This window comes from Phalacrocorax aristotelis, chromosome 21 (assembly GCF_949628215.1).
Source record: "Phalacrocorax aristotelis chromosome 21, bGulAri2.1, whole genome shotgun sequence".
In the NCBI taxonomy this organism is placed as follows: domain Eukaryota; kingdom Metazoa; phylum Chordata; class Aves; order Suliformes; family Phalacrocoracidae; genus Phalacrocorax; species Phalacrocorax aristotelis.
In genome coordinates this window covers 4,175,019-4,189,277 of record NC_134296.1, presented here as the reverse complement: position 1 = coordinate 4,189,277, position 14,259 = coordinate 4,175,019, and the positions used below count along the sequence as shown (strand labels likewise).

General features: G+C 48.2%; 2 protein-coding genes across 3 annotated transcripts in view; one reads left to right on the top strand and one right to left on the bottom strand.

The window, feature by feature from the left end:
* Positions 1 to 6,635, top strand: part of ITPR3 (inositol 1,4,5-trisphosphate receptor type 3) — a 43,010-nt gene extending 36,375 nt beyond the window's left edge. For both annotated transcript variants that reach the window (XM_075115782.1, XM_075115781.1), the window contains 10 exons: positions 539 to 664; positions 1,156 to 1,328; positions 1,443 to 1,607; positions 2,090 to 2,282; positions 2,809 to 2,904; positions 3,348 to 3,472; positions 3,739 to 3,904; positions 4,573 to 4,733; positions 5,223 to 5,384; positions 5,744 to 6,635. In XM_075115782.1, coding sequence (XP_074971883.1) covers positions 539 to 664; positions 1,156 to 1,328; positions 1,443 to 1,607; positions 2,090 to 2,282; positions 2,809 to 2,904; positions 3,348 to 3,472; positions 3,739 to 3,904; positions 4,573 to 4,733; positions 5,223 to 5,384; positions 5,744 to 5,812 — 1,436 coding nt within the window. In that variant the 3' untranslated portion in view covers positions 5,813 to 6,635. The remainder of the gene's footprint in view (positions 1 to 538; positions 665 to 1,155; positions 1,329 to 1,442; positions 1,608 to 2,089; positions 2,283 to 2,808; positions 2,905 to 3,347; positions 3,473 to 3,738; positions 3,905 to 4,572; positions 4,734 to 5,222; positions 5,385 to 5,743) is intronic.
* A 1,023-nt stretch (positions 6,636 to 7,658) lies between these two features.
* Positions 7,659 to 13,868, bottom strand: UQCC2 (ubiquinol-cytochrome c reductase complex assembly factor 2). The gene is made up of 4 exons (XM_075115788.1): positions 13,675 to 13,868; positions 8,976 to 9,050; positions 8,563 to 8,632; positions 7,659 to 7,841 (listed from the first exon to the last, which is right to left on the bottom strand). The coding sequence occupies exons 1-4, from the start codon at positions 13,810 to 13,812 to the stop codon at positions 7,747 to 7,749; spliced, it is 378 nt and encodes a 125-aa protein (XP_074971889.1). The 5' UTR covers positions 13,813 to 13,868; the 3' UTR covers positions 7,659 to 7,746.
* Positions 13,869 to 14,259: the final 391 nt, after the last annotated feature.

Here is a 14,259-nt window from a genome sequence, read left to right as displayed (position 1 = left end):
CTGGCTTAAAATAACAGGAGCTCAGTAAAGACTCACACTATAAATACTGTGATGCAGCTAAGGAGTAGCTCTGAAAACACTTGCAGATCCAGTCAAAATTATCTTAGGAATTCGGCAGGAAACAAGTTTCCAGTATGGATGTGAAATAGCTGGCTGGGTCTCCCCTGGGACCGAGCACCAGCTCTGAAAACACAAAGACACTGTTGTTTTGAAGGACGTGAGGGGTGAGGCTGAAGGAGGTGGGCGATGGGGAGGAGGGTGAGGAGGAGAACGGAGCCAAACTGATTCCAAGGTGCCAGAGCAGGTCAAAGGGCCAAGAAGCCAAGAAATGGGAGCAGTAACATTTTGAACTTGCACTCCTATTTCAGCAGATGAGGAGGGAGCTTTTATTAATGTTTTGAAGGAAGTAGGAGGCAAAGGTCCCTCCGGACCTGCTAGCTGCACTGAGCCGAGCCCCTCGGATGCCTTGGAGGACAGAGCCTTCCCCAGCTGGCACAAGGTTGGCTGAGATTTGTGTGTCTGCCTCCTCTCCCTCCAGGCATGCCGCTGATGTACTGGTTCTCCCGCAGAATGACACTCTGGGGAAGTATTTCCTTCAACCTGGCTGTCTTCATCAACATAATCATTGCTTTCTTCTACCCCTATGTTGAAGCCACTTCCATGGGTAAGTGCCCTAGCATCTGCTGCTCCTCACAGTGGAAGATAAGCAGAACTGGTCTCCTTACCTGTACTTCCCCCCACCGTCAGTCTCCTTCTGACTCCTAAAGCCCCAAGTCCTTTCTGCTGGTCCAAGGAAGGGATTGAGTCAAGATTTCAATTGCCCGCCCTCCCACTGCTTCCTTCTCAGGGAAAAGTCTCTTCTCCCCGGGGTTGCTTTCTCTGGGGGAAGCAATGACAGAATACGTACCTGCTGGCAGGCAAAGCCTCCATCATTTACAGTGGGTTTGAGATCCTGGGTAAAAGATGTCAGAAAAATATATCAGTAAGAACCATCTTGGTCAATACTAGTCTTTGCAGTCAAGCACAATTTCTCTCCTCCCTCTGATAATCAGCACATTAGTTTTTCTGGACAGTCTGGACAGCAGCACAGTGTCTGATTTGATCTCGTGCATTTGATCTCGTGCCATTTAATTGCTGTGGTTCTTCCCTTCCTAGGAGTCCTGGATTCCCCGCTGATCTCACTGCTCTTCTGGATTCTGATCTGCTTCTCCATCATGGCCTTGTTCACTAAGCGCTACGGTGTCAGACCGCTCCTCGTGGCACTGATTTTGCGATCGATTTATTACTTGGGGATTGGACTCACTCTGAACATACTGGGAGCTCTCAATGTAAGTTCTCCATGCGCTGGAAAAAATAGCAAGGCAGCCCATGACACAGGAGGCCGTTCTGCATTCATAAAGTGCAGCAAACCCCACTCCCTCCCATTTCTGGTTGTTCCCCAGCTGACCAACAAGATTGTGTTTGTGGTGAGCTTCGTGGGCAATCGTGGGACCTTCATCCGAGGCTACAAGGCCATGATCATGGATGTGGAGTTTCTTTACCATGTTGGCTACATCCTGACGAGCGTCCTGGGACTCTTTGTGCACGAACTCTTCTACAGCATCCTGGTACAATAAAGGCAGATGTGTGGGGCGCAGAGGTAGCCAGTCTGCCCTGTTAGAAGCTAGAAGGGTCCTGTGACACCTTTCAGGGGCTGATTGATAACAGGAGTGAGAACAATTCACTGTGCTCTAATCTTTGCGTAGGCCGATCTTTCTGCCTTCCGACAGTATCTATTACTGTCTCTCTCCTGGTCTTTTGCTATTTCTCTCTTTCTAATCTCTACTGTGTACTTTATCTGGGTCAGCTGGGAGACAACGTGAGCTGGTGAGGGCAGAGGCAGGGGGTGTGTGTCCTATTCTTGGCTCTCCTGCTGTGCACAAGTCACTTCATTCTTCTCTGCTTCCCTGGGAAACTTAAATGCTTTATGTGAAAGTTAGTCAAGGTCTGCTGAGTGATCCGAGATCTCAGGATAAAAGGGGATATAGGTAGGCCAGGTATTATCAAGAAAAGTACCCCACGGCATTTATTTGCTCCTGGGTCCTTTCAGCTGTTTGACTTGATCTACCGTGAAGAGACCTTGTTTAATGTCATCAAAAGCGTGACGCGGAATGGGCGCTCCATCCTGCTGACAGCCCTCCTGGCTCTCATCCTCGTCTACCTCTTCTCCATCGTGGGCTTCCTGTTCCTGAAGGATGACTTCATCCTGGAGGTGGACCGGCTGCCGGACAGCAAAGCCAAAGGTTGTTCAGCCCTTGCCCTCGTTGGCTGCGGTGCTTGGGCTAGAGAGGGGCCAGGCAGGGTGGATGCCCTTCTGCAGCTGGACCGTTGCACGAGACCCTGCTCCTCCCCACCGCCAACACACGCGTGTCTCTGTGTGTGTGTGTGTGTGTGCGCGCCTCATGGGGCTTTTTTAACCCTTGGTGCAAACTCCTGGCAGCACTGGTTCTGGGGCTAGCAGAGAAGACAGCTGCCTGTGCTAAGGGACCTTGTGCTGCAGAGCACAGGGTTTTGGGGCTAGGAGAGAGCGCAGCGAAGGGGGTGGACAGCTGCAAATGAAGGTTTAGCACTGTAGAGGTCTTACTGAAACTTGAGCAAAAGATTCAAGCCTAGAAAAGGCTAGGAGACTGCGAAGCAAGTTTTTTTTTTTTTCCCAAGAAGCTTGAAAGCTGCAAGAAGAGGCAGTTGAAAAGCACCCGTGACAGCAGTGAAGAGCTTTACTAAGGCACGCTGATGCTCTGACGAGGCTGTGGTCTCTTTTACTTGCAGATGACCCCTTAGGGATGCACAGGAATATGGAGACCTTCATGGAGTCATGCAGCGGTGACAAAATTAGCTGCTCTGCTGTGCCCACTGCTTTGGAAGGTAAGTGAGCTCATTAGAAAGGTCAACTCTGTTAGCGGCAGGGGAGGTTGGCTGCCTGGTTTGTCAGTAAGCGCAGAAAAATCCTAGCTTTTCAAAGCTGGAAACAAACAACCCACTTTCTGGCACGCAGTAGGCAAGAGGCCTGCACATTTTTCACTGACCCTGGCATAAAAAATATTGAAGTAGATTCAATTTAGTCATAAAGAAAGTGGGAGCTTCAGGAGTGCTCAGCCAAACACCTCCACAGCAAGAAGCAAGCTGGAGGAGCTGCTGAGACGTTGCTGGTCAGGAGATCCACGAGCATCTGCTCCCAGGAGATTTGCCACTGCATCACTGCAGCAAGAGTCACCCGCCGCAGCTCGCGGTTCTTTGCAATGCTCTGGTACTTCTGCCCTGTCTGTGCTCTAGCTTTTTGCTTTTATTTCCCCCTCCTGCTACACCAGAAACAGACGCTGACCAGTGGGAACGTGCCTGCGACACGCTGCTCATGTGCATTGTCACTGTCCTGAACCACGGCCTGAGGAACGGCGGGGGCGTGGGTGACATCCTGCGGAAGCCGTCGAAGGATGTGAGTTTGGGAAGCTCATGGGACCCCTTTTTTCTGCTAAGCCCTGCTGCATATACTGCTGTGCAGCTGCCCTCCCTCCCTGGAAACGGTCACACGTCCAGCTCTATCCCCCACACTGTCCGCCAGTGCTTTCCTCCTTTCTTCCCCATCACATCCCTGTTATTCCTCCTCACCTGGTGCCCTCAGCCCACGGCCACGTAAGGAGGCAGCAGGGTTGGAGTGGCTAGAGGAAAGGTGCGCAACAGACGCACGTTTGTCCATTACAGGAGTCCCTGTTTCCTGCGCGAGTCGTCTACGACCTCCTCTTCTTCTTTATTGTCATTATAATCGTCCTTAACCTCATCTTTGGGGTCATTATTGACACTTTTGCTGATCTGAGGAGCGAAAAGCAAAAGAAGGAAGAGATACTGAAGACCACCTGTTTCATATGTGGTGAGTGCTGGGACCACGGAGTATAGGAATTGCCCCAAAGCTCCTCCTCTCTTCCAAGGTTGAGGGGAGAAAAGGAGTTTCAGCTGGTTTCTGGTCATTGATGGGTCACTGCAGTGTAAGGAGGCTTAAAAAAGGATGCAAACTGAGAGGGGAAATCATCTGTACTGTTCCTCACCACCTGTTAATGAGGTGTTAAACTAAAATGCCACATTGTGGAGTTCTTGTCACTGTGCAGCCATCACTCCTGAGACCATCGCTTAGCCAGTGGGAAAAAAGCAGCATATTACTAAGGAAATAAAATACAGAAAGTGTTCAGGAATGCTTTCAGTCATAGGAAAGCATCCAAAATAAAAGGAAAAACACAATAAGTCTAGCTGGTTTTTTTTTCTTAAAAGATTCACTGGGTGCATTTTATGCATTGAGATATATAGGCAGGAAGCACAGCTAGTAGTGCTTTAAATAGAAGCCTCTTGAATACACAGCTGGGTTATTTTCCCCATTTTGGATGCTCGTTGTGTGCTAAATGCCAACTAATTATTAAAAGCACTTCTTGAAAGTCACACCTGGGAGGGGATGCAATTATCTGTACCGCCTTTCACATTTGTTCGCTTGCTCACTCCTTCCCTTCTCCTCCCTCCACCTTCTCTGTTCTTGACTGCCTTTCCCAGGACTCGAAAGGGACAAGTTTGACAATAAGACAGTGTCCTTTGAGGAGCATATTAAATATGAGCACAACATGTGGAACTACCTGTACTTCATAGTGCTGGTGCGAGTGAAGAACAAGACAGACTACACGGGGCCAGAGAGTTACGTGGCGCAGATGATAAAGGTACGTGTCCTCTCGGCAGCTCTCTCCCTATTGCAACATGCCTACCCTGGGGAAATATTTGAGAACAACGGGCTTGTCAAAGAAAAACAGTTTTGAGAAGCTTTTGGAAAATATTTAATAATATCATTGTGCCTTAGTTCATTCTTAGCTGGTTATTTCCACTTGGCAATCTCAGCCAACACCACATTGTCTATTTGATGTTTCATACTGTGTATTTAAGGATTGAACCAAGGGCAGAAGCAAGCAGTAGAGAGTGTGACTTCAAGGTGATTTCAAGGCAAGAAGGGAGCGAAAGGAAATGGAGAAAAGAAAAACATTTCTGAATTGAGCCCAGAAGGTTCTAAGAAAAAAGCTGGAAATGGACTATGTATGGAAAATTTACAAAGATAGACAAGCCTCTGAGAAGTTATTTAATTTAATTTAAGCACAGGCACCTTTCCTGTTAAATCCTACCCTCTCCAACTCCCATTCTCCTTTCCACCTTTCCAGAATAAGAACCTTGACTGGTTCCCCCGGATGCGAGCCATGTCGCTGGTCAGCAATGAAGGGGAAGGGGAACAGAATGAGATCCGAAATCTTCAAGACAAACTCAACACCACGATGAAGCTGGTGTCCCATCTCACCTCCCAGCTGAATGAGCTGAAGGAACAGGTACTAACCACTTTTAAAAATAGGAACACTTGAGGAACACCTGACTGTAGAAACCCCTGTCCTTACCAAAATAGACGCCGACTGCATGGAACAGGAGGCAGAACCAGCCCGAGGCAGAACCAGCCCAAGCCAGTACAACTTCAGATACAAAGGCCTCCCACAGCTCTTTTTGGGGTGGTCGGGGACACGTGGGACAAGTGCTTTTTGATACTTTACTTCCTCATCAGCCAGAGTCCAACTCGCAGGGTTTTCTGGCAGATGCTTAAAGCAGCTGCTGAGTCACGCACTGGAGGAGCACGTTAGTGCATAGGCAGCAGGCCTCGTTGCCTCCCTCACTTGTGTCCTTGTTTGAACTCTAGATGACAGAGCAACGGAAGCGCAGACAAAGGATGGGCTTTGTGGATGTCCAGAATACCATGAACCACTAAGACGGAGAAGAACCATCGGCTTCACCCACCGAGGGACTACACATGTGTATCAGCTAACGAGGCTGCTTATTGCTGGGTTCCATGCATGGACAGCGCTGTCAGAGAAAGACGGACCATGCAGAAGGGCTCACAGTCACCATTTGCTGTAGAGCACTTGTAAGCAATTCAGGAACCAGGGACTGGCCAGGATTCCTCACGATACCTGGACCCACATGTTACTCTAATGCCCTTGTAGGAAGATAAATTATACAGGATTTTTATTCCTCATTGCAATAACTCTTTATTTTGAAGATGTGGAGGGTTGTATCTTCATCTCCGTGTGCTACATTCTGACGGCCTCCACCTCAGGTGTAGTGTAACTAGCTGTAGGGCTGCAATATTTAACTTATTCCAAGAGTGGCACTTGTACATGTGGATCTTTGCAAACCGGCCATCGTATTTGCTGTACCTGCTCCACGCTGATCCCTCTCCACTTAAAGAATTCTGTTCATCACTGAGGTGCAGTAAAGAGAAGCTAAACTCAAGGAGATGGATTTGTTAACTTAACTCACCAGATGAGGATGAGTATCCAAGCTTGTACTAGGGCGAACTAGTCTTTTGTCTGTGGGCCAAGAACGTCTGGGCAGTAGTCGTAGGAGACTGCAGGTTTACAGGAGTTCACTGTGAAGGGGTGTCCTGTGTTTTAGTTTCATCTCTGGTGTAATGTTTTACCTTTTTTTTTTTTTTGTTACTGTTACTTAAGAACTAAAGTGTGTAAATTGCCTTAACTAAATTAAATACAAAATCATGTTATAATAAAAACTTAAACATGGTAAAGAAAGCGCCCTTCCTGTGCACTCTGGTATGTAACGGGGCTGTTACAAATAGCAATGCAGAACAATTTGAAGACCTGAAGCCAAACCAGGGCTGTATTACCCAAGGTGCTCTACAACCCAATGTTCTCAGCTCCAGATGTTATAGTTTAAAATGTAGTACAACGCTCCAGGCAGAAGATGAAGAAGAATGCTACCACGAAGAACTACCTTGAACACAAGCCTTTTTTTCTGAAGCTCAGGATTAGAGCCTGCTGCAAAGTTTCAAATTCTTTCACTACTTGCCAGGAAAACACTGTTCAAATACATTAAAAGGAGCAGCTGTTGGTGCTGCCTGAAGCCAAGCAGAGTCCTGGCATAGCTGTGCTCTAGACACTCATCCTTCCCGAGCCAAGCAGTGCTGTAGCCACCCCAGCTACAGTCCCCTGCCTCCTAAGAATAGACACTGATGCAAGCATTAAAGCTTTAAAAAGGAATAAAAATAGGCCACAGCAATGGACTAATCACACCTGAAATTTGTTTATGGCTCTATATACCAACAGGTCATTAAAACTTGTCTTTATCCCTCAGATATGCAGTAACCCATGCGGACTCTTCACGCTGAGGGAACTCCGTATATAGCTAGCTGGACCAGCAACAAACTGCTGCCGCATTTGATTGAAATCGCACCTAAACTCGTACATTGCTCCACTGTCACCATGGTAAATTCACCCTCAGTCCTCTGCTGTGGCTTTTCAAAAGGAAAATAAATGTGTTTATTGAAGTTATATTCCCCCCCCAATTTCACTGTTACCAGCACTAACACAGAAACACAAGCATAGCTACATTTTCACATCATCACTGTGTGCATCTCCTGGTTGTTCCATTTCTCGTAACACAAAGGATCTGGTCTAACAGAGAAAGAACACAAAGTTCTTTCTTCTACACTACATTGCTCCATATGCTAAGCTATGTCCTAGATTTTTCAGGAAAAAAGAGAGGGGGCACTAAAAGTGAAGGGTGTGAGGTGTAGGTCTGAACAAAAATACTGTTGCTAAGAGGAATAAATGGTTTTATTCATCATGGCAACACACAGTGCTTTAGGCATACATACATACAGTAGAAAATCTGGGAGTTAGCCTATCACTTTGAGTCCTCTTCAGGTTTCTTGGCATAAAACTTTTCTCGCAGTTTTCTCCATGTCCCTTTTTTCATGTCTTCCATCTGTTTCAGAACGTCTGCAAAAGGAGAGGGGAGAGAGAGAGATGGGGAAAGCGGAAGAAAAGCAAAGGAATGAAAGCCCTCTTATAGAAGCTTTGCCTTACATGTATTTTCCTTTTGTGACTTTTCATCTTAATGAATTTCTATTTCAGGGCCTGAGGCAGGTTTGTTTTCCCTTCCAATCAATTTTGCAGGGAGTCCCTTATCACTAACAGCTAATATTCGGTTTCCACGCACTGCAATCAAAGTTAGGAACTGGAGCAGAACAAAACCACACTAGCTTCCTACATCGCACTTAATAAATGAGCTAGCTGAGAGTATTTCTGCACCGTCATACCCTGTTTTCTCTAAGTCTAATACAGAAGGAGAAATACTGAAGGGAATTTGAACCTGGTGAAACAGAAGCTGAGAATTTTTGGAATGATGTAGCCAATGTGCATTGCTTTCACATAGCTTCTGCTATCTGAGCTCAAAGAGCCCTTGCAAACCCTTTGCTGTTCCTGCCCAGTGCAAAATACCATCTTTTTTTTTTCCCCCCGATAGATTACTGAAGATGTCCTCGATTATTCCTGAATTTACTCTTCATTAAACATCCTAATATACTTGCATGGCAGTCCCAGTCTGTCCTTTAGTCACAGGTGTTTAGTAGAAGTAAGCGATGCAGTGAATACCAGAAAGACTAGAACGTACTTCATCTCCTGCACGGACTTATTCGCAAATCAAGCACAGTAGTGGTACCTGTTGCTAGTATCATCCTGCAATCTTCTACTGTCAGTCCAGTGAAGCTTGTTTCTTTCAGGCGTGGATACTTCAAAAGTGAGCAGTTAAGGAGAGAGAGAAAAATATGTTAATCTACTGCATTAAAACAGCTACAAATGTCAGCACAGAGTCATGTCTGAGCTCGTTTTCAGACAAGCTCTAAGAATTCTGTTCATAGATACCAAGAACCTGCATTGTTCATAGATGTCACGGAGGCCATGATGTTTGCAGCTTTCCCAGAGTGACCAAAGGCACCAGGTAATGGTGCACCCACCTGACCGCTCGTTTGTCTGCCACACATTCCCAGAAACCCTGCTGGGACGAGGCAGCCAACTGCAGTAGGTGGTGACTCACCCCCCAGAAGAGGGATGATGGCTAATGCCAAAGCTCACCTTGTTTTTGTAGTAGTTGGTGTGGATTCTGACTAAGCTCTCGTACATTTGGTCACAGGTCTCAGGGTCAGCAATCTGGAAAGGGGTAAAAGTATCACACAAGTCTTATTTTAAACCTCCACAGCAAAAACCACCTCGTTTCAAGGCTTGTGAGAAGGACAGTCAAGGAGCAGCTCAGGTGACTTCTCAGTGCAATGTAAGATGCTGGTGACCCCTATTACGCTGCTCCAGAATGCAGATTGTTTTCTTTCCCTTCCACTTCTCACCAGCTTGGCCTACAAGAATAACAAGGCACATGATTTGCAGGATTTACCTTAAACTCTGCCCAAAAGATGTGACAGATCAACTGTGGATACACAGTTAATGCGAACATTGCTGGACAATTTTCTTCTCACGTTTATTGGCCTCTGCCATGAAATCTGCGAGACTTCTTGCTCAAAGGCCTGTTTTGCTGCCCGTTTTATTCTGAAGTAGGATAGGATATCTCAAATAGGAAAACGCACTAGGGTGGAAGTTAGAAAATCCCGGTGCAGACTAAAAATAGTTTATAATTGATTAGGAAAAAGCAGCATGAAAGCCACTGAACAGCTTGTGAAGGGTAAATGGATTTCTATTTTGGTCGAGTAAGTTGGAAAGATTTTGCTAATACCTAAACCTCTGCTAGGTGCCTCGGACAGGTGCATCTGCCTTGCAGAGCCATCTATTTAGCAGCATGGATGGCACATCATCTTGTTTTCCTATTTTACGATGAGGGCCAACTCGACCAGAATGCTGCATTACTGCTCGATGACATCAAACATAAACGATTAAAACAGATACATGAACAAGAATAGTATCCACAGATACACGTCAGGATAAAATAACACGGCTCATCTGTCCTTGGGACACTGGCACAGGTTCAGCACAGGGCGGGTAATGCCTCCTCTGCACAAACTAGGAGAACTAAGCAGCTGCAGGAGAGAGGATATAGGGACAGACAGACTGTCAAGAGTAAGCACCATCGCACTGCAGGTGATCTTCAGCTTAACCTATCTGCGGTCACATTTCAAATGTCCCTGCTAATGTTTTAGTAATGATAAGCAGAAATAGCTATTAAATGGGTAGCAGAAACAGTTCCTCCCTCCCCGTAAAATCAGCAATCTTACTCCACGTGAATAAAACAGACATTAGACTGATAAAGCCTCCTTTATGGTTCCAGTTCTTTTCTCATACATTCCTCCTGCTGCCTGCCAGTACATTTCCCTTTGCTGTATTAAGCCTTTATACATACAAATTGACATCAGTGCTGCAGGCATCAATTTAGATTTTCAAGATGAGTGGCAGCTTTGGGATCTTGTATCCAATTGGTGCAGCATATTCAGCTGTCCTGAGCATATGAAAAAGCAATAAGCACTTTCTGAAATCTCTGCTGCAGACTATTCTGGTGACCAATACAGAATTAGATGCCTATAATGGCCCCTTGAAGTAGAAAACGCATAGCTGGAACAATGTTTTTATGCTAAGAAAGGGCACATTTACATTCCACAGCACCACCTCCAAGCCTATAAAGGTCTGCAGCCCAAGTCAAGCATTAGCTTCTCTGATTTATTTCAGCACCAAAGCCTAACCTGCAACACAATTACAGCTGTAGCTGGAATCTGATTTTATAACTGCTGCATCCTAACACTGCCAGGCAATGCTGCATTTCACTACATATTCCACACTGCATCGCACTATCATCCTATCATAGAACCACAGGATCACAGAACGGTTTGGGACCTTAAAGATCATCTCGTTCCAACCCCGCTACCACAGGCAGGGACACCTTCCACCAGACCAGGTGGCTCAAAGCCCCATCCAGCCTGCCAGGGATGGGGCATCCACAACTTCTCTGGGCAACCTGTTCCAGTGCCTCGCCACCCTCAGAGTGAAGAATTTCTTCCCTGTATCTAACCTAAATCTACCCTCTTCCAGTTTAAAGCCATCACCCCTTGTCCTATCACTACATGCCCTTGTAAAAAGTCCCTCTCCAGCTTTCTTGCAGGCCTTTTCAGGTACTGGGAGGCTGCTCTAAAGTCTCCCTGTAGCCTCCTCGTCGCCAGGCTGAACAACTCCAACTCTCTCAGCCTGTCTTCACAGGAGAGGTGCTCCAGTCCTGTCTTCGGAGGACTGTCTTTGTGGCCTCCTCTGGACTCACTCCAACAGGTCCATGTCCCCTCTTATGTTAGGGGCTCCAGAGCTGGACACAGTACTGCAGGTGGGGTCTCATGAGAGAGGGGTAGAGGGGGTTAATCACCTCCCTTAACCTGCTAGCCATGCTTCTTCTGATGCAGCCCAGGATACAGTTGGCTTTCTGGGCTGCAAGTGCACGTTGCTGGGTCATGCTGAGCTTCTCACCAACCCACACCCCCAAGTCCTCCTCGGGACTGCCCTCAATCTATTCTCCACCCAGCCTGTATTTGTGCTGGGGATTGCCCCAACCTCTGTGCAGGACCTTGCACTTGGCCTTATTGAACTTCATGAGTTTCACATGGGCCCACCACTCCAGCCTGTCAAGGTGCTTCTGGACAGCATCCCTATCCTCCAGCGTGTCAACCGCACCACACAGCTCTGTGTCATCAGCAAACTTGCTGGGAGTGTGCTTGATCTTGCTGTTCATGTTGCTGACAAAGATGTTAAACAGCACCAGTCCCAGTTCCAACCCCTGAGGAACACCCCTCGTCACTGGTCTCCACTTGGACATCAAGCCATTGATCGCAAGTCTTTGAGTGCGACCATCCGGCCAAGTCCTTATGCACCGAGTGGTCCGTCCATCAAATCCATGTGTGTCCAATTTAGAGACAAGGATGTCATGTGGGATAGTGTCAAATGCTTTGCACAAGTCCACACAGATGATGCCAGTTGCTCTTCCCTTATCCGCCAATGCTGTATCCCCATCGTAGAAGGTCACCAAATTTGTGAAGTACGATTTGCCCTTAGTGAAGCCACATTGGCTGTCACCAATCACTCCTTATTTTCCCTGTGCCTTAGTACAGTTTCCAGGAGGATCTGCTCCATGATCTTGCTGGGCACAGATGTGAGACTGACTGGTCTGTAGTTCCCTGGGTCTTCCTTTTTTCCCTTTTTAAAAACAGGGATTATGTTTCCCCTTTTTCAGTCAGTGGGAACTTCACCGGACTGCCACAACTTCTCAAATATGACGGACAGTGGCTTAGCAACTTCACCCACCAGTACCCTCAGGACCTGTGGATATATCTCACCAGGTCCCATCGACTTGTGCAACTCCAGGTTCCTTAGATAGTCTCGAACCTGATCTTCTCCTACAGTGGGTGGCTTTTCATTCTCCCAGTCCCTGTCTTTGCCTTCTGGGACTCAGGTGGCATGTCTTGCGCACTTACCAGTGAAGAATGAGGCAAAAAGGTCGTTGAGTACCTCAGCCTTCTCCATATTCCAAGTAACCAAGTCTCCCACTTCCTTCCAGAGAGGGCCAACGCCCACATTTTCCCTAGCCTTCCTTTTATCACCGACATACCTACAGAAGCTTTTCTTGTTGCCTTTGAGGTCCCTGGCCAGATTTAATTCTATGAGGGCTTTAGCTTTCCTAACCTGACCCCTGACTACTCATCACGGTAAGCAAAATGCACTAATTAACTAGATTCCAGCACAATGCTGGCAAATTCAGTGTTTTGTATCCCGCTTCCATAACCCTGGGAATGGGTCCTCCGAAGCACGTAGTATAAACGGTGCAAGAACTGGGGATAAACCACAGCTTGTCCTATGCGAGGAAGAAGCGACGTGGCTGACTGGGGCTGACTCAGGCCTGTGTTTCAAAGGCGAGCGGCATGTCCACACACCAGCCTGTCCTGGGCCCCAAGGGAAGCTCTGCGGAGACCCAGGGAAAGCCCGTTTCACTACCAGTGATATCCCAAAGAAGATGGAATTTTCTGCTTAGTAAGAACAATGAACCATGTGAACCTGGCACAACAGAATGTGGCGGCCAGAGAAGGGAGGTGAGAGAGAGGGAAGCATTTATTTTATGACTATATCCTTGAAGAAGAACTGAGAGACTGATAAAAGGGAACATCCCGCTTCAGAAGACACCAAAAGCTGGGTGATAAAGTGTACAGTCAAGGAGGACAAGTGATTGGGATGTTGATATGAACTAAAACTAAGTGCCCTTTAGGTGAACCACCCTTATTATAATACTAAAAACCACTCCCATAGGCCAGAAAACCCCCTACTCAAATAAGCCCCTGACTCTCTGAGCATGTGTAGTACATTTAAAGGGAGCTTTAAATACCTTTAAGGTGAAATGAGAAAGAAACTAAACAATTATTAGTGGGGGGTTGTGAATATTGGCTGTAACTGACGCATTTAACTGTATAAATACCTCGTAGTGTCTCGGTGCGGGGCGCTAGCTTTGGGGAGTTACCGCCGAGGACCCACCTTTGCACAAAAATTAAATGAATAAAATACCCCCGCTCTGCGTGGAGTTGAGCGTTTTGCACACCCGGGCGAACGAACCCGCTTTTCGGGAAAACACCGGCGCCCCACAAGCACATCCTTCTCCTCAACTGCAACCGAGCGAGCACCGAGACGGGAAGAAAACCCGCGACAGCGCCAAACTCCCCGGGTTTGTGCCCCAAAAGCGCCGCAGCCGCCCCATTGACCGCTAAACCGCCCAGGCCCCGCCCCGAGCGGGCCGCCCCCGCGCCCTCACCTGCGTGTTTTCCCCCTCACGGAAGGCCTGCGCCACCCGCTGCCGTAGGAAAACGCCCAAATCCCGCTGCCGCTTCGTCTCCTCCACCGGCCACTCCTCGCAGAGCTTCAGGAACCGCCGGTACCTGGTGGCCGCCATCGCTGCCGGCGGCGTCGGCCATGGGAGGGGCCCACGTGACCTACGGCAGGGCGGAGGGGCCCGGCGGGGCCGCGCATGCGCGGTGCGGCTCCGGGGCCCGGGCGGGAGCTGGCGCTGCCCCCCGTGCGAGCCGGAAAGGAGGGCTGGGGGTGCTCCCAAGGAGCTGCCCCATCCCCCTTACCCCCCTCCCCATTCCCGGGGGTGCCTTCGGTGGGGGCTGGGAGAACGGCCAGGCGCGGCCCCGCAGGCCCAGGCCGCGAAAGGAACGAGGCTGAGGGAGCGACTCTGCACCCCGAGCACCCCGGTGGGCTGACGGCCCGCCCTGCGTTTGTGAAAGGCAGGTGATGAGCAGCCTGGCTTTGCCCGTTCATTTGCTAGATTGCTGCCTACACTGCCAACCCTCATGTTTCATACTGCTGGCAAAGGGATCTTGCTCCTGAGGCGCTG

Bases quoted from the DNA above. Each gene is read 5' to 3' on its own strand.
- UQCC2 (XM_075115788.1), bottom strand. From the start codon at position 13,812: ATGGCGGCCACCAGGTACCGGCGGTTCCTGAAGCTCTGCGAGGAGTGG. The intron at 9,051-13,674 runs GTGAGGGCGCGG...ACCCCTTTCCAG, and splicing joins GTGAGGGGGAAAACACGCAG to ATTGCTGACCCTGAGACCTG. The intron at 7,842-8,562 runs GTACCACTACTG...CTCCTTTTGCAG, and splicing joins CAGGATGATACTAGCAACAG to ACGTTCTGAAACAGATGGAA.